At 54.7% G+C, this 18,380-nt stretch overlaps 2 protein-coding genes across 2 annotated transcripts; one reads left to right on the forward strand and one right to left on the reverse strand.

The window, feature by feature from the left end:
• The first annotated feature begins 1,123 nt into the window (after nt 1-1,123).
• Nherf2 (NHERF family PDZ scaffold protein 2) lies at nt 1,124-11,385 on the forward strand. Its single transcript, XM_051181192.1, has 7 exons — nt 1,124-1,483; nt 3,606-3,806; nt 8,751-8,930; nt 9,149-9,302; nt 9,367-9,410; nt 10,031-10,093; nt 10,283-11,385. Exons 1-7 carry the CDS (start codon nt 1,271-1,273, stop codon nt 10,439-10,441), a joined length of 1,014 nt encoding a protein of 337 aa, XP_051037149.1. The 5' UTR covers nt 1,124-1,270; the 3' UTR covers nt 10,442-11,385.
• A 503-nt stretch (nt 11,386-11,888) lies between these two features.
• On the reverse strand, nt 11,889-17,894 carry Nthl1 (nth like DNA glycosylase 1). Its single transcript, XM_051181193.1, has 6 exons — nt 17,755-17,894; nt 16,503-16,741; nt 15,728-15,898; nt 14,915-15,074; nt 12,200-12,305; nt 11,889-12,121 (listed from the first exon to the last, which is right to left on the reverse strand). The coding sequence occupies exons 1-6, from the start codon at nt 17,855-17,857 to the stop codon at nt 11,998-12,000; spliced, it is 903 nt and encodes a 300-aa protein (XP_051037150.1). The 5' UTR covers nt 17,858-17,894; the 3' UTR covers nt 11,889-11,997.
• Between the last annotated feature and the right edge of the window lie 486 nt (nt 17,895-18,380).

Here is an 18,380-nt window from a genome sequence, read left to right on the forward strand (position 1 = left end):
CTCAGAGGCAGGTCCTGGTGCTAGGGTGGAGGTGGAGAGCCCCAGCTAAGGGCTCTGGAAAGAGGAGAGGGAGAGACAAACACTGAGCTAGGCTGCATCTCCTATCCATATGGGGAATTGTATGAACTGGCTATACCTGACCCAGGAGGACCAGGTAAGTGAGGGCCAGTGGGCTGGGGAGAAGGAGGCTGTGGGTGAGCCTGGATTTCAGCTGTCATATATGCCTGAGAAGATACTTCAAGGTCACAGTGCAGTCTCACAGTGCTGGGCCCCAGCAGAGGTGCAGAACCTCCCTTTGCCAGGCCTCAGTTTCCTGACCTGTAAAATGGCATCTTTCCTCTAGGGTTGTTCTGGTGAAACTATATAGGAACACATAAGTGATTCTCTGAGGGACTACTGAGGGACACAATTGTAAAAGTAAAAGTGTATGGGGGACAGAGAATGGGAGACCTACAGGGGCTTAATATGGGACAGCTGGTCATGTGCCAAAGTCCATCCTCAGCACAGTTCATACCAGGTCAAGAGGAAGGCAGCAAATACCCTCCCATCTCTGCCAGATAAACTCATGTTCCCGAAAAGCAGGGACTATGGGGACAGGATGTTTAGTGGACACACACTTCCTGGGAGGGGAAGGGGGGTCACCCAGTCACTGGTATGTCTCTTTAAATTTGTATTTTTGCCTGTTGCACTCTGGGTTGGGGATCTAAATTCAGGGGCCAAAGAGGGAGCGGTCAGAGAAATCCCGATGGATAGAGGGTGCATTCTGAGGACGGAGAGCAGAGGCCCCTGCTCTTGCCCGCTGGTCTCTGTGTAGGGGTCCTTTCTCTAAGCTCCCCATTTGAGATACCTCTTCAATGTAGGGAATGTCGGGTACGCAGGTGTCTAAAAGAGTGGTTCCTGGAACAGAAGGCGAAGGTGCTGGCTCTACGGAGGGTGGCCAAAATGGAATGAGATAAGAGTCCCAAGGACTGGGGGTTGCGACCCTGCAATCTTCACTCCATGGTCTGGGCTCCCAGGCAGGGGCCTAGCTAGCGGGGTTTGGGCTAGGGCGGGGGCAGTCAGGAGGGCGGAGAAGGGGCGGGCGCGGGGGCGGCGCTGCAGCAGGGGCCAGGGCCAGAGCCGAAGCCGGAGCCCCAGGCGACGCGAGCTGAGCGGGAGCCACCGAGGCCGCTGCCTGCTCTCCCGCCCGCGCCTCCGCCGCCTCCGCGCTCCAGCCTGCGGGTGGTGTGAGCCGTGGCCAGTCGCCGCCACCCAGGGGGCAGCGGGTGCCATGGCCGCGCCGGAGTCGCTGCGGCCCCGCCTGTGTCGCCTGGTGCGCGGCGAGCAAGGCTACGGCTTCCACCTGCATGGCGAGAAGGGCCGCCGTGGCCAGTTCATCCGGCGCGTGGAGCCAGGCTCCCCAGCCGAGGCTGCTGCGCTGCGCGCCGGGGACCGCCTGGTTGAGGTCAACGGCGTCAACGTAGAGGGCGAGACGCATCACCAGGTGGGTTCTTGCGCTGCGCCCCGCCCCCGGCTCCCTCCTGGGGGCGCGTCCCTGCAGCGCTGGCCAAGATGCCAACGACCCCCCACTTCTGCGTACCGCGTGGTGGGACCTGGCAAGGGTCGCACAGGGGCCTGCTTGAGTTCGGTGTCGAGGTGTGGGACGTGGCCGGCCAGCTGGCCTCCTGGTGAGGAAGCTCAATCCTGCACCAGAGGGGGGGCACATCCTGGTAGGGAGGGGCCGCACTGCGGCTACTCTGGCCAGGGCCCTGGCTGCTTCTGCTAGTTTTGGCCTCTGTGTGCCATGGAGGAGGAGGTGGCTAAGGCACCTTGTGGCCTTGTGGTACAGATGCTTTTCGGTCAATGTGTGAGAATGTGTGTGTGCTTGCAGGTCTCTGGGGTCATCAATATGAACACACTACCCAACTGTTCCAGGTTGAAAGCATACATTGTCAGTGCTGGAATGTGTGTCTAGGGTTGTGTGGATACATCAAGCATGAGTGCCAGCTGTGTCTGTCTGTCTGTCTGTCTGTCTGTCTGTCTGTCTGCATGCCTGGTTATACTGATGTACTTCTCATGGGCCATTGATTGGGTCTGGCAGAGTCAGTTCCATGGCAGCATACTCCTTGGTGTCAGAAAGAGCCTCCTCCTGAGGGGGCTGCCTGGCCTTCCCTGTATAGGTCATTGTCAGGCTCTTGCCTCCTGCAGCCAGGGGAAGGCTGTTCTTTCTGCAGGTTTTACCCCTGGGTGTCTGTATCCTACTGAGGGGTAGATACATCTCAGACCTTGGCTAAGACCCAGCCTTCTTCCCCCTGTTTCTGGCTGGATCCCTGGCACCAGCATGTCCATGACCCATGACCCAGGTCCATGGACCTGGAGAGAGCAGGGTGGTTCTTTGGTGGGCCATGAGGGAATTCCTGTCTCCCCCAGGGACTTGCTTTCTACCTACAGTGACCACTGGATTTGGTTGTGTGCTGAAGAGGTTGGGCGTAGAGCCCAAAGGTGGGCCCACAAGGCAAGGGAGAGACTGGCAGAGTTGGTATCATCTGCCTGGAGCAGTTACTGGAATCCACCTGTTTATCCCAGGTTTCTGGGGAGCTAGTCCCTAAAGACTTTTACATAGAGCCACATTAGATCCCTTCTATTGCTCAGGAAGGTAGGAGGTAAAACTATGACTCTCATTTTATGACAGAGAGTGGGTGACTGGCTGGGTTCCCATGCCAGAAAGCATCAGGGTGCTGGGATCCTGTTCTGTTGGTCACAGGGAGAAGAGGATCACTGAGGGACCAGGTGAAGATGGCTTTGGGTCAGACCTTCCTATGTGATAGCACAGCATGTACTAAGTGAAGTAAAGATGGAGATCCTGTCTCTTCACCCCCAGGCCCTGGGGGTGTGGTTGTTAACGCTTCCTGCCCTTCAGATGTCCAGTGGGCATGTCTCCCTTTGAACTCATACTAACATCCTGCATGATCCATGGCAGCCCACATGCTCTCCACACTTCACAGGCACCCATCCAGATACACAGATGGCTGCAGAGCCACACCTGTTCCACTGTTGTGCCTGGAGCAGAATCCTGCTTACCTGATATTTCCCATACCTTAGGTAGGATCCCTAGAGTCATACTGCATCTCAGAGAAAGAAATAGGCCCAAATACTCACATTGGGGCCAACTAAGATGTTGCCCTCTCCTACACCTAGGTAAAAGATAGACTTTAAAATAGACACACACACACACACCACATACATATTGCATGCACACACACATGCATAGCTGGACTGAAATCCTGAAGCTCAACTTAACAGTTTCTGTCTCTTCCATCTGGCTGCTCCTGGCAGCTCCTTCCTGTCCTTACCTGAGCTTGGTGCAATGCCACAAGAGGACCCTGAAGGACTTGCAGCCTGGGCCCTAGCTCAGGCAGAAGAGGGAGGGAGCTACTGGAAACTGGGGGTGGGGGGTGGAGCTCACAGGCTTCTTAGTTCAGCTGCCCACCCCTGGCAAGCCAGCCCCAGCCTGTTGTCTGTGAGCCGTGCTTTGCTGGGAGTGGTGCCCTTTCGAAGTAGTGCCCTATCCATGTGTTGCTCAGGGTGTTGGCTGCTGACCCAGTCCTGCTACCCACCCATTCCAGGTGGTACAGAGGATCAAGGCTGTGGAGGGGCACACTCAGCTGCTTGTGGTGGACAAGGAGACAGATGAGGAACTCTGCCGGCGGCAACTGACCTGCACTGAGGAGATGGCTCATCGAGGGCTTCCACCAGCCCACAACCCCTGGGAGCCAAAGCATGACTGGGCATGCTCGAGCAGCCTTGGCTCGGACACTGGCCAGAAGGTATGGTGGGCTATGTCAGTGGGGATAATGAACCTTTTCCAGAACTTTTGGTAATATCTTTACTTTGATCACATGTTAGCCTCCATTTCTTAGGGCCCTTTCCCTCCTGCGGTAGCCACTATCTATGCCCTGGGTGACCATTTGTGGCTATTCTTTCTTTGTTCCCTCTACTTCAGGTTCCAGTGGTTGAGGAGCCTTGGTTGGAGCTTCTGGGACACTAAAGACTATCTGCTAGATACCTGTTGTCCTGGGCTCTCTCCATGTCTCTGTCTGGAATATCCATGTGCTCTGAGAGCCTTGGGTGGATTAGATCCTATTATAGTGGGGTGGGGATTCCAACACAGGTGGGAAATGGGGACAAGGATAGGGACTGGCACTCAGATGAGCTGCGTGTGGGTGTGGGTCCTCCTAAGGAGCTTCTGGGATGAGTCCTTCCCTTGGTTCCCCTCCCCTAGAGAGCCTATGTGCTGTTGTCCCATGGCTCCTGCTGGAGTCCTCCTCCTCCTTGTCTCCTTCCAGGATAGATCTGGAAGAAACAAGGGAAGGTCTGTTCCACCTCAGTAGCTACCAGGGCAGAACCTGGGGCAAGGAGGAAGGGCCCGAGCTGTTTGTTCTGCTTTTTGGAGGCCCTGGTGTTGTTGCCTCTTATGTCTTCTAATTATTATCTGAGCCAAGGGTTCCCCACATCCAACTCCGAGACCTATTGGCTGAGTGTTGCTGGAGGGTCAGGTGAAATTTCAGACCTTAGCATTTGCCTTTGACCTCACCAAATGTATCCTGCTTGAGCTGGCTGGGCCTGTGCTGATCCCTGTAGGACCTGTCTGGAGGCTGGGAGATGACATTCCCAGTGGTAAGGCCAACCTGGGCAAAGGTCTCAGCTTTGAACCTATTGGTACTTTTCAGAGATCTGAGGGCAGGTGCAAGCCCTGGGATCTAGATTCTGGCCTCTGGCTATTTAAGATTGGGAGTCTTTAGAAGGTCTTGAGGGAACAAGATGGTGCCTGGCCCACCTTCCTCTGGCTGAGGGCTAAGAGCCTCCCTCTTCCCCAAGTACCCCTTTCTCCTGCTTAGGAAGAAGGCCCCCCCTCCTGCCCATTCATTTAGATGCAAACAGCCCTGTTCACCTTCCTGTGGAAAAATCCACCCTGGGGCCTTATCTGGAGATGGGGTGGCCCAGGCCCCTTGGCTGTGGGTGGGTCCTTCCCTGTCATTGCTATTTCAGGCTTGGAGGGGCTACAGGAAGCCCTAGGAGGGGGCTTCCTCTGGGCGTATTTTTAGAGAAACAAAAGGGGGTACAATGGGCCTGTCCCGTTGTAGATGGGTCAAGTCTAGGAGGCATAGGAGCCCAAGGGACAGTCTTCTGGAAGAGAAAGGGGAGCCTCATATGGCCTCTACAAACCAGGCTTAAAACACCCTGCCTCAGGCTGGATGTGGGAGCCTCAGAGGGTTGTACTCTGAGGGGGGGTTGGGGGCTCGACAGACTGTCAGGTATGTGTGCGTGTCTGTGCTCTGCTGTAGGTAGGGTCGGGGTGTATATTAGGTGCCCCTGTAGGAGGTGACGGCTTTCCCATCGTCCCTGAATTTGTGTCCTCTGCCCCAGCCTGCAGGGTAGGGGAGGTGGGACAGGGAAGAACACTGGTATGGTCTGCCCCTCCCTTTGGGGGGCGGGAAGGCCTAGTCAGTGGTGACTCAACCCTAGACCATTCAGGGCTGGGGGTGGCTGCAGCTGCAGGGAGATGATTCTAACAGTGACGACAGGGACAGCCCCCAAACAGAGACCCAGCAGCTAGCAGTGCCAGGGACAGCAGGGTAGTGATGGTCCGTGCCTTTCCACGCCTTCCATCCTACCATGTCTATACCTCTGGAGGACTTGGGGACTGAGTTGGGGATGTATAACTCTGCAGGTGGTGGCTTCACGATACAGGATGCTGTAGAACAAAGAGATAGCAGCAAAGCTTTTGGGACTCCCCTGGTTCTTTCTGTCCTTTTCTTTCTCCCCCCCCCCATCCACTGTCTTCTGTTCTCCAGCCAGGGTCCCCTCCCTTGACTCCCTGTCCCCACAGCCCTGGGTCCTGGAGCAGGGCAGGGCCTCCCAGCAGCTTCCTTCCTTCCTTTCTTGGGACGGAAACCCAGTTGGGTGTGGGGGGCGCCAGACAGGGGAGGGGGTCCAGTAACCACCCTGCTACCCAAAGTGAGTCAGCCCCTATGTTCCCACCCATCCCCAGGGAACCTGGGCCACAGTGAGAGGTAGATAAGTGGGGTGGCAGTCTCTGCTGGCCCAAGAGCTCAGGCCGCTCCAAGCTGGTCACCTGCTGCTTGCCTTTCCAAGCCCACCTCTCATGGCTCGCTCCGGAAATGCCATGCTGCCTGCCTCCACCCCAGGAGCTCCTCCACAGAACTCCCATCCGGGGCTTGTTCAGGTCAGGTGGGATGGGGACAGAGCTGGGCTGTCAGGACCCTAGCCTTAGTTCACTCTCTGGGAAGGGACAGGGAACTTGGGGATGTTTGTGCCTGTAAGATGGACCCCAAGCAACAATGGGGGCCTTTCTCTGCTGGGGTTGGTGAGTCATTATCTGGGGGGGCTGGCTCCTAGGGCACCCCCATATCAGCCTTTGTTTGGCTATAGGCTCAGCAGGGGTACTGGGGCTTGCCCAGCTCTATGGCTCTGTGTCTCAGAGCCGTGGGAGCCAGAGAGGCCTGTCTAAAGAAGGCAGGAAGTGTGCTCACAGCTAGGGCTGGGAGGAAGAATTCCAGCAATGCACCCCTCCCACTGCTCGTGGGGGCATCCTACCCCCACTTGTTTGCTCTAGCTGTCCCCCTCTACCCCACAGGCTTGAGGGTGCATTGCAGTCCTTGTACTTGAGGGTCTTATGCCAGGCCTGGCACCACTTGGACTCTGCTTGTGGTCAGAGATACTTGAGGCCAGTTGACAAAAGGGATCTTTTAGCCTGTGCTTAGAGGTGGCTCATTTGGCTTGGGGTTGGGGGTTGGCCAGAACAGCCCCTCAGGAGTAGTCCCCAGTTTCATGGTCACAATAACTTGCCAAGTCCTGCTTCCCATTTGGGAGCCCAAGAAACCCTGCCCTGCAGGCTACCACAGAGGCCGTGGGAAGAGGCCACAGGGGGCAGTGCCATGAACATAAGCTTGCATGTGTGGGTGGCTGTGTGTGTCCATGTTGCTTGTTTATGAGTGTAAGCTTGGATGTCTTGTCTCCATGGCCACAGGGTATTGTTTTGTCTATTTCTCCAGTCTCTCTCCCTTGTAAACTAGTCTCTTGCTGTCCCAGGGTATGTTTTGACAGGTACCTCTGTTAGGGCCTATCAGAGCCTTGCCCCAAAGCCTGCACATATCTTTAGCTATGTCTTTTCAAGCTGACAATTCTGTGCAGTGGGGTTCTGACAATCTCTGAGGCCTTACAACCCCAAGTTCAGCCAACATTGCCGAGCGGGACCCCTGGGGGACTAGGACTCTGCTTGTGGTCAGAGATAGTTTAGCTAGTTGACAAAAGGGATCTTTTAGCCTGTGCTGAGAGGTGGCTCATCTGGCTTGGGGTTGGGGGTTGGCCAGAACAGCCTCTCAGGAGTAGCCCCCAGTTTCATGATCACAATAACTTGCCAAGTCCTGCTTCCCATTTAGGAGCCCTTGGTAATTCTTGGTGTAAGAAAATCCAGCTGGGCTTTGGGTCAAGGAAGGGGTCCTGAGTGCAGGCCAGACAAAAAGAGGGTATCCAAGTTGAAGGTACCACCCAGAACCCCAAAGCCAGGAGTGGTCCTGCATGGAAGGGTGTAGTTACTCCGGCAGCTGGCTGCTACCCATGGGCATGGATAATACCACATTAGGGCTTGGAGCTAGATATATGCCTATAATTCAAAAACAAAAGATCACTTTGAGTTTTGAGTTTGAGGCTAGCCTGGGTTATAACGTGGGGCCTTCTTGCCAAAACACCAAAAAGGGAGTATAGAGGGCAGATGGAATAGTCAGAGGTATTCTGGGGTGGGGGAAAACAGGTACCTGAGATTTAACAATCTGCCCTGAGACCTGAAAGAACCTCCCTGCTCTATGATCCCCCAGCCATCAGATATGCAGGGACAGGGGTAGTAGGTGAGGGAAATGCCCCCAGCCAGCACATTGTCACCTGCACACACACCTAGAAATCTGATCTGCCACCTGCCTGCCCACCCCAGCCACTGGCCCTGTGTAATTGGGCACCAGCAGCCACTGGCCATTCAGCAGCAGTCTCTGCCTTGGCCCCTGGCTGGGGTGGGAGGTCAACAGGCTGGCCCCTGCCTTCATAGCCTCCTGACCCAGAGATCTACTGCAGGATGCCAGAGGTAAAGCAAGGCAGCCTGGGGCAGCGGTAGGGGGTCCCTGTGGGTTGCCATGAGCCCTTCCATGTTGTGGGCTCGGAAGCATTGTAGTCTAGGAGTGGCTGTCACTGCGTCTTTCCTACTTGAAGCCTCTTCTTTCTGGGCCCATGGGGTGGGGGCAGTGGTTCCAGTTAGTGCTGGAATTCAAAAGCAAACAGCTGCCACACAGCCCAGGGAGCCTTTTGGAGGCCTTGAGGAGAAAACAAAGCTGCTCCGGCCACCAAGGCACCAGCTCTGCAAAAGGCAGGCAAAGGAGGGGGAGGTGAACCCTAAGGCACAGTCTTGCTAGGTGCTATGATGGGGGCCGCTATCCCACCTGGCTCACCAAGCTGTGCAGTGACCCCATGAATTCTTCCATGGCTCCTGCCAGCAGCTATCTCATTAGATATTTACATGTTTGGGAACAGACTTTGTCACTAAACTCACAGCTAAATCTGTGTTACAGGCAGCTTTGGGGACTAAGCCCCTCAGTCATGGGGCACAGAGTACTTATCAATGAAACCTGGGATTGGTTCCTGACAGCATAGGACTGGAAGGCTGGGGGTGGATCCTGATGTCACCTCCTTTGTGTTTACAGGATGTCAATGGGACTCCAAGAGAGCTGCGCCCCCGGCTCTGCCACTTGCGAAGGGGACCCCAGGGCTATGGGTTCAACCTGCACAGTGACAAGTCTCGGCCTGGTCAATACATCCGCTCTGTGGACCCGGGCTCACCTGCTTCCCACTCCGGCCTCCGGGCCCAGGACCGGCTCATTGAGGTACCCTGGGTTGCTATGCATTTGTATGTCCCTGGGTGTCCATGTCTGGGTCCTGGGTCCCTGCAGGAGGAGGGGAGACACAGGGAACTTGAGCTGGCACTCCTCTTGCTGCCTCGGCTGGTGGTGGCTTCGATGAATATTTGATGGCACACCTGGCTGGGTGGCATTGGGCCGACTGGGCCCTTCAGGCCTTTCTGACCCTGTGTGGGTGGTGGCAGGTGAATGGGCAGAATGTAGAGGGGCTGCGCCATGCTGAAGTTGTTGCCAGAATCAAGGCACGGGAGGATGAAGCTCGGTTGCTGGTGGTAGATCCTGAGACAGATGAACACTTCAAGCGGTTGCGGGTCATACCCACTGAGGAACATGTAGAAGGTAGGCTACTACCTCAGGGGCTCAGGGTAAGGTCAGTGCAGTCACTAACATGCTGTTCCCACAGGTCCACTGCCGTCACCAGTCACAAACGGGACCAGTCCTGCCCAGGTGAGAGGGTAGGCCCATGTGATCATACGTGGACCTCCACCTCTGTGTCCCCAGACGGGACAGAGGCTGCTTCTCTTGGAGATTCCTGCCCTTGAGGATGTACAGTTGTGAAACCTATTTGGCTTGGCCACCTCAAAAATACCCACTGTGTTAGCCATGCATGATGGCATACACCATTAATCCTAGCACTTGGGAGGCAGAAGCAGGTAGATCTTTGAGTTTTGAGGCCAGCCTGGTCCACAAAGCAAATTCCAGGAAAGCCAGGGCTACATAGAGAGAGACCCTGTCTCAAAACAAAACAAATACCCTCTGTGGATCTTGTATGGGGTCAGCACTGGGGCTCACACAGGGTGGGAGTGTACCCGGGGTCCTAGGTTACCCTCAGGTGACATCCACATAGCTAATTCCCATTGCCACAACTGCTCTCCCCTATCATGATTGGCCAGGTTGGGCTTGCCTGTTCACTGATAGGTGCCAGTTATGTGCTGGCCCAGACAGTGCAGAGTAGATGTAGTTGTGCTGTGTATGCTCAAAATTGAACTGTGTATGTGTGAGCAAGTGAAGATCTAGGTGCACCAGGATGGGGATGCTGAGACCACAACCTACCCTTACTTTTCTAGCTCAATGGTGGCTCCATGTGCTCATCCCGAAGTGACCTGCCAGGCTCAGAGAAGGACAATGAGGTAACTCTGCTGGGGTGCTCACACACGGGGTTTGAGAGCTTAAGAGTTCATCTCTATGGAAATATCTACCAGGACAGTGAGGCTACCACTTCCAAGAAGCCTCTTAGGCTAGTTGCCCTAGGCCCTGAGGTAGCCTCTGGTGTAAGTTCCAGGGATATGGCTCACTGTTTGCACCTCACTCGTACCCAGGATGGCAGTGCCTGGAAGCGAGACCCCTTCCAGGAGAGTGGCCTCCACCTGAGTCCCACAGCAGCTGAGGCAAAAGAGAAGGCTCGAGCTACGCGGGTCAACAAGCGGGCACCACAGATGGACTGGAACCGGAAGCGAGAGATCTTCAGCAACTTCTGAGCCCCTCTCTGCCTGTCCAGGGGCCCCAGGGTCTCTTCAAGCACAGACCTTGGACCTTTCCGGAGCTCCCCAAGCCTCAGCAGACTGGAGGGTGGTATCACGCCACCCAGAAAACAACCCATGACCCCATGAACCCTTGTCTTGTCCACTGGGTGCTGTGGCTGTCAGCAGGATGTGGGAAGAAAGAATCCCAGAGATGAGAGACAGAGACAGAAACAGACAGAGAGACAGAGAACCAGTGAGAGAGGGAGGAGCCTATGAATGGTGGTCTGCCAAGGCCTTTGCTTTTCTGCCTCGGGCCTGCTGACTGGAAGGAATTCATGTTTTCGCTTTTTTTCCTAAAAGGTCCCCAGCTCCACATATGTTTCTAGTTAATAGTGGAGCCCCCTCCCCCAGCCCCTTGGGACTCACTCTCTGAATAATTGCAATAAAACAAACCTTTCTCTGCAAACCCTTTCTTACCCACCCTGTCAGCAACACCATCCTGAGCAGAGACCAGGGACTCCAGGGAACAGACAGCCAGGGGCCCGCAAGGGCCAGATGTGCCTGTAGGAGCTAACACTGTCCCATCCTCACTGAGGGAAGGTCCCTAAGCCAAGCCTCTCTTTGCCTCCCACATGCTGGGTTCTGGAATGCAAATCCTAGGCTCTCTGAGGGGCCAGAGGATGGTGGTTCTATGACTCCAAGAGGGGAGGGAAGCATTTGGACCAGCTCCTCATACTGCTCTGCAGCTCCTGGACCTGGAGACAGTGAGTCTGTGTGAGCCATTCCCAGGTATGATCCTGGGCTCTTGGGCCTGGCCCCTGCCTTATGTCTACCTGGCACCCACTTTCTGCCCTTTCCTTAGTGTTCTCAATGCCCAAACTCACTTATTGACACTGCAGTCTGCCTCATAAGCCATAGCGCACGCGCGCGCCCTCAAATTAAACAGGCCTTGCCTTGGACTCTGGCGCCTGTGTCGTTTCTGAGTCTTCAGTTGAGGGGGCGGGGGTGAAGAATAAGGGCCATTCTAGAAGATCCTTAGGTAAGGAATGACACCATCTCCTACTTCTCCAAGACCTGTTCTGTTAAGCCTTGTGTCCAGCAGCCCAGAGTCTAGGTCTCTAGAGTTCTCTTTAAGGTGGGGGTGGTTTCTGGCACAGGCTAAGCACGAGTTCAGAAGCTGGAAGATTCAGGGAAGTGCTGGGGCCACAGGACAGAGTGTGAGAGTTCACAAGGACACATAACACACACACACACACACACACACACCCTGCCCAGACTTCCCAGCAGCTGGCTGCAGCTGGCTCTCTTCCCTCTCTCTCTCCCTCTCCCTCCCTCCCCAGGATACAGTATGTCCCCACACAGCTTCCCAGGCAGTCCTGCCCAACATGTGAACATAGTGTAGACACTGCATTCATATACATGCTTCTTGGCCTGATCCTAGCCAACTGGGCTAGAAGTCAAGTGTGAATAACCCCCCAGCTTTATTATATACCCTGCAAACAACCCTCAAACCTCATTAACCTTCCCCACAAAGGCACTTCACACTCTGGCCAGAGGAAGCCCTCTGACCCTTAGAGGTCCTGGGCAGCAGGGCACAGGGCCTGGTTGAGGCAGGCCTGGCACTGAGGATGGATAGGAAGGCAGATCTGTTGGCCAAAGCCCACCAGCAGTCCATTGATCTCACTCCACAGCCCCCTGTGAGGGTAAGGGGCATGTCAGTGTGTAAGAGGGCAGGGCTGCTCCCTCCCCCAGGCTCATCCAGCTACACTGTACCTGGGTAGCCACTCCTCCAAGGCTATGCGAGTCTCCTCTGGGGTCTTGGTCACCTTCTTGGTCCACCTCAGTCGGTTGGTGATTCTGTGCACATGTGTGTCCACTGCTGCTTGGAGATAGGGTAGGATGAACAAGGGCACTCTGCCAGCTGGACTCTGCCCCATCCAGTCCTAAGCAAGAGCCCAAGGCCTCTTGGACCTCTAGACAAGATGGGAACATGGAGCCTGAGAGAAGTCACCGCATCTGCATGGCTGGCTGAGACTGGTGTGCAGGTAGCCTGTTTATGTTTAGTTTGTTTGAGACAGGGACTCTCTTCATGGCCCTGACTATCCTGGAACTCACTATGTAGACCAGGCCTGCCTCAGATTCAGAGATACACCTGCCTCTGCCTCCTGAGGGCTAGGGTTAAAGGCGAGCAGGTGGATCGGATCTCTGAGGTCAAAGCCAGTCTGTTCTACAAAGCAAGTTCCAGGACAGTCAGGGCTACACAGAGAAACCCTGTTTCAGTATGAAAAAAAAGTGTGGGACAGGCATGAGGCATGGTGGGTGGCTCCTATCTAACCCCAACACTTAAAAGGTTGAAGTAGAATTGCTGAGTTCAAGGGTAGCCTGGGCTACAGAGTAAGATTCTGTCTCAAAAAAAAAAAAAAAAAAAAAAAAAAAAGAAAAAAAAAGAAAAAAATTCAACTCCCTATCCTGAGAAAAACAAAATCCCCGAGCCCTAAAGTGTGTGCTCTTGATCCAAAGCCTCCTCAAGAATGGGGCCTGGACCAGGGAGGGCCTTGCTCTACTTCCTTTGCCATCTTCTGCAGTCCCAAGTCCCCCACCCCACCAGCCCATCCACTGGCTGTGAACACTGGGCTAGGTGGCAGCAGCATGGCCCAGGGGGCTGGCCTGAGCTGGTTCCTGCTACTACATCCCCTGGGGACAGGGTGGAGAGCAGGGTCAGCCTGGCTCGGCTGTGCTCCCACCCGCTGGCCTCTGCAGGGATTCAGCCTCCTGCCTTCACCCAGGCCACTGCAGTGCCTGCCCTGCTTCTCTAAGGTGTGGCAAACCATTAGCCAGTCCCCATGCCAGCTTCTGACTTGCTTATTGCCTGAGAAAAGACTAGGGGGTGCAGGCTGAGGGGGTCACATTGTGGAAGCCTTAAGCCTCAGTTTCCTTCTCTGTAACAGAGGCGATCATACTCCTTAGAACCCCATTGGCCCAATCCAGGACCACATCATGTAGGAGCCTCCTATGCTGGCCAGAAGAGCTTCCTAGACTTCTGTATTGTTAAGCAGGGCTGTTATTTCATTGGCTGTGAAGTCAAGTTCAGAGAGGCCAAGTGTGTGACTTAAGGTCACCCAGCTGCAAGGGTCAGAGCTCCATCCTTGCTTTTCAGTTAAGAGGACATCATTTCTCCCTAGGAAGCAGCCCTGGGATCTCACTGGAGGTAGCCAGGCCCTCAGATTACAGAGAAGTAGGTGGCATTCATATACTGCCCTGTTCACTGGAAGCGCAATTCCCTGAAGGGGCCCTTCCCCCCACATAGCTACCCGACCATGGTACTCCCGGGACACAGATAAGCTCAAGTGTCGACTAAGAGGCTGCTGGCAGCTGCTGAGGAGTGGAGACTGAGGCCTCACCACTTCCTACCTGTCAGGTTTTTCCAAGGCTTGCTGTTCTCCACTCTCAACAGGTGGTCATCAGCTCCCAGTCAAAGCTCTGGGCCCCCAGCTGCCCTCTCCCCACTGGGCAGCACTACTGTGCTACGGGCTTGGTGACCCTGCTGAAGGACCTGTCCACCAGGCACGCACAGGAGCCAGGGGTTGAGGCCCCAAAGAGGTCAAGGCTAAATCTTGGTTTCCATGTGACCACAGGAGCCCCAGTTACTCGGGGTAAAGATCTGAGGAGGCAGGACTTCTGTCCGTGCCCCAGGGAGTATTGTCTTCAACTTAGCTACAGAGGTGCTTCAAATGCTGGGTGATCATACCCAGAAAAGGAATTCCAGAAATGACCCTCCTTCCCCATCCCAGCAGACCACCCTTCCCCTCTCAGCCTAGGTTTCCTTGATTTGCCCCACCTATTCTAGATCTTCCTCCTCTGTCATCCAGCTGTGCAGCTGCTATTCTTTCTGCCTGGGACACACTTGTACCTCTTGGTCTGGCTAATTCACTAGAAACCCTAAACGGAAACATGACCTCAGGAAGACTTCCCAGAGTTAGGCACATCCGTGTGTGATTATAATCCCAGGACTTAAATTGAGGTCAGTGCTGGGAGTTGTGGCTCACACCTTTAGTCCCAGCACTGGGGGGGGGGGAGGGGGGAACAGAGGCAGGTGGATCTCCGTGAGCTCCAGGACAGCCAGGGCTGCACAGAGCGACCCTATCTAGAAAAACCAAAATCAAAACAAACAATAACAAACAGAAAAGGCTTCCCAGATCCTGGAAGCCTTGGTCAGGCTTCACAGGGCTGTCATACCACCCACCCACCTATCACCCTCTCTACACAGGTGAAGTACTCGTCATTGACTGCAGTATGTAGAGAGCACCTGGCTTCAAGGTCCCTCACAGAGATCAGCATGCAAGAGGAGCTCAGTGCCCAGCTGTGAGCTTGCTCAGCACCGTGATACCCTTTGATACTGTTTTGAGTAACAAAATATTTAGGGAATTCTTATAGAAGCAAGCAAGCTTATAGTTGACTTTCTTCCTCCTTGTGACACAAACCACTCACCTATGCCTGATATGGATCCCCAGGCTACAGCCATAGCCAAGTGTGCCATCTTGGGTCCAACACCTGGCAAGGCTACCAGCTCTGCCACGGAAGCAGGGATGTCCCCTTCATAGTGCTGATGCAGTATGGCGGTTGTCTGCTTGATGAACTTTACCTTGTTCTGAAAGATGGTAAGTCAGGCTTGGGGTGAGGGCCCACAGGTATCTAGAGTTGCACATCACCTGCCCATGTCTCATGTAGAGATATCTACCTGTCCTGCCTCTCCAGGAGGTGAGGATCCAAAGGCAGCAAAGAGGCCTGAAGGAGATCCTAGCAGGACTCCAATACATGCCTAGAGCTACCTCCCACTAATGTGAGCCAATGACATGTGTGTGGGAACCAGCATGGGTCCCATGCCTCAGCATTCCCTCCCCAGAACCTAGACTCAGTAGCACCTGGACCTTCAGGAAGGAAGGCTGGAGCCTGGGGCTCCCCCAAGCAACTGCCAGACCCGCTGGGTGGTTCCCATCCTGTGCCTGAGTGGAGAGAGCTATTTAAAACCAATCTGATAGACACAAGGGGAAGCAGCCCCACCCACAGAGCCGCTTTCAACAGATCCACCCACCACCCAGGGTTCTGTGGAGTAGGGGAGCAGCCTCTTTGGAGTGGTGCACTCCAGGGAGCCTAGGAGGGGAAGGGAGGAAAGGGGAGGGCAGGCAGCTAGGTGGGAGGGTAGAGGAATGAAGGGATGTAAACAGGAAAGTCCCAAGAGCTTCAGGGACAGGGAACTAACCCTGTAGTCAGAAATGCCTGCCCACCAAAAATAAGGCTTACCCTCCAGAAGCCCACAGGGTAGATGAGCCTGCCCAGCATGTCATCATCTGTCTGTAGGATGCTTTCCACAGTCAAGCCCCGGGCCCGTAGGCGCTGCATGGCACCTGCTGTCACCTGGTCTTTGGTCTGGCTGGAAAGCATCAGCGATAGGAGTATCTGGTACCTCTGCACCTGTTTGTGCAATGACAGGTGCCAGGATGGTGACTGATCCTAGTCATGACTCTTACCCATCTTTACTTGTTATCCTGAACTTCTCACACATCAGGGATAGTGGGGTCTGTCTTGTCACACCTAACATGGACTAATATCTGCCTCTATAGAGTAGTGTGACACTCCAATGAATGACCTATTATGGAGTCGATATTAGACAACCACAGGCTACTATGGTTATTGCTAGTGCTTGGTTAATGATAACACTACTCATGTTATAGACAAGAAGGCGCAGAGACAGAAGTACTCAAGTCCTCCAGTATAGAAGGTGTTAGTCTAAGGAACCAGTGCAATGTAGGGGGCTCTCCTTTTCTCACATTACCCAGTGTCCCCAATGCTCCTACTATGCATGAGGCCTCAAGTCACAGGCACTCCTGACAAGCACAGTGGTCACAAGGAATGACAGACGATGCATGCTGTCCAGTCTCCAAAGTATTAGGGGTACATCCCTTTGGGGGCAGCCTGCAGGGGATGGTGTCAGCTGAGAGAGCTGGCAGGTCTTGTTTTTTCAGAGATCAGAAAGGAAGAACAAGGGATCCCCTGGGCAGGTGGAGGTTCTGCTTACCTTTGGGGGGGCACTGGCATCATAGCAATGCCCAGCGCCTAGCTGGTCCACAGGTGCATCCTTCTTGCTTCTCATGATTCGGATGTTGGCCAGCTGCTGTTGCCAGTTCTGGGGCTCCCAAACTGGCATTTTGAGGTACTCAGCATCTTCACCTTTCTCACCACTGGAAACCTCATAGGCCACATGTAGTTTCTGTGTCTTCCGTGGACGTTTCACAGGCCGGTGGCTTTTTCTTCCTTCTGCAAAAAGTGCCATCCAGTCTTTGGAGCATGAGCTTTATATGAGGGAAGGGTGAGGGTGCTGCTTACCTGCCAATTCATTTCTCCCTCAGTAATTTGTACAATTGTCCATCATGGTGTGTGTAGAAGTGCTCTGGCCTTGTCACAACATGACACGATGGTCTGACAAAGTGCCTGTTAGCACACCAAGACACTAGTAACAGCTTCTAGGATGAGTTAACTTTTCTCCTTGTCCCATGTCCTTTGAGGAGCATTTAAGGGAACCTCAACACCCAACTGGACTATGCTACTCCCCTTTCAGAAATCTTCACCCTCAGGATGAGCTCCAAACTCTCCTAACATCAAAGCACTTGTTTCCCTAACCGTGTCAACATTTGCCTTCCTTCTGTGGCACTTGGCTTTTGCTGAGCTTCAGCCTGCCTCCCAGTGGGTCTCCATGACAGAACGCTTCTGGGGCCACTGGTGTCTATGCAGTCTTGCTTTAATCACTTATGCTTAAGTACCAACAGGAGACTTGCAGCATAGTAGGTCCTTAACGGCTACAGAACAAACGCAATGAGTGCCATGCCCTTTCCTGTTTTCGCTAACGGCCTGTTTTCTTTCAGAACCACTCCAGCTGGGGGAGAAAACTTCTGGCTGGGTGTGTTCTTGGCACACAGCCTGGCCCTACAAGAGAGGCAGCTCTGAGGATGGGTTGCTGTGCCCCACAGTCAGCCTGGAACAAGTAAATGTCCCAAGATAGGCGGGCCGAACCTTTTCGCTGGCGACAAGGGTGGATGAATGGACAAGTCCAGAACCCAGAGTCTTACGGACTCCTGCAGATCCTGCGGGTCCCAGGCACTCAGAAAAAGCGAGGGTGGGAGAATGGACACGTGAGACTCAAGAGTTTGTGGGCGGCTGCCTACTACGTGGTGCCTAGAGTTGAGGTTAGATAGTGCGGCCCAGGACCTCAGCTTGGAGCCAAAGTTCCACGTCCCGCCTTTCCTCCAAAAATCCTCGAGGTGCACCGCTACCTGCAGCAGCTTCTCGCTGCGTGAGCTCCTCCCCAAACCCTTCTGCCGCGATCCTAGGCACGCGGCTCCGACTGCGAGTCACCATCCGAATCCCTGTGTTCATGCTTGGAGCGGCAAACTACACATCCCGGCCGCCCCGGCAGTCCCGTCACTTGCTCAATGCGCACGTGGAACTACAATTCCCAGAGAACTCAACGCAGTCAGCAAAGCCTGCCCCCGGAAGTGCAGGTTGCGTAGCTTCCGGCAGCTGCTCTGGGCCGGGGGTGTGCGCCCTTCCTGGCTGCAGGAGGTCCTGCGCGCGGGAGGCGCGCGCGGGGTGAGTATCCCGCAAGGCACTGACTGCTGGTGCGGGTCAAGATGATTGTGTGGTCGCGTTGCGATGGGATGAAGGGGAATTGGCCCTTCAGTATCCAGGCCTCGGCCTCACCCACCGCTGACAAGTCCCAGTGCTCCAAGCTCTCCATTGCTTTTATGAGCGGGCCTCTGCTTCTGTTGTCCTCACTACAGCTCCTCCTCCACATCAGGGGAAAACTAATGGCAAACAGCGTGGCTCTGCGCACCCCGCAGCGATATGCGGCTCACTGGATCAGGCCTATACCTCCCTGGCAGATTTGTGGAGTAGTCCT

This window comes from Phodopus roborovskii, unplaced genomic scaffold (genome assembly GCF_943737965.1).
Source record: "Phodopus roborovskii unplaced genomic scaffold, PHOROB, whole genome shotgun sequence".
Lineage (NCBI taxonomy): Eukaryota > Metazoa > Chordata > Mammalia > Rodentia > Cricetidae > Phodopus > Phodopus roborovskii.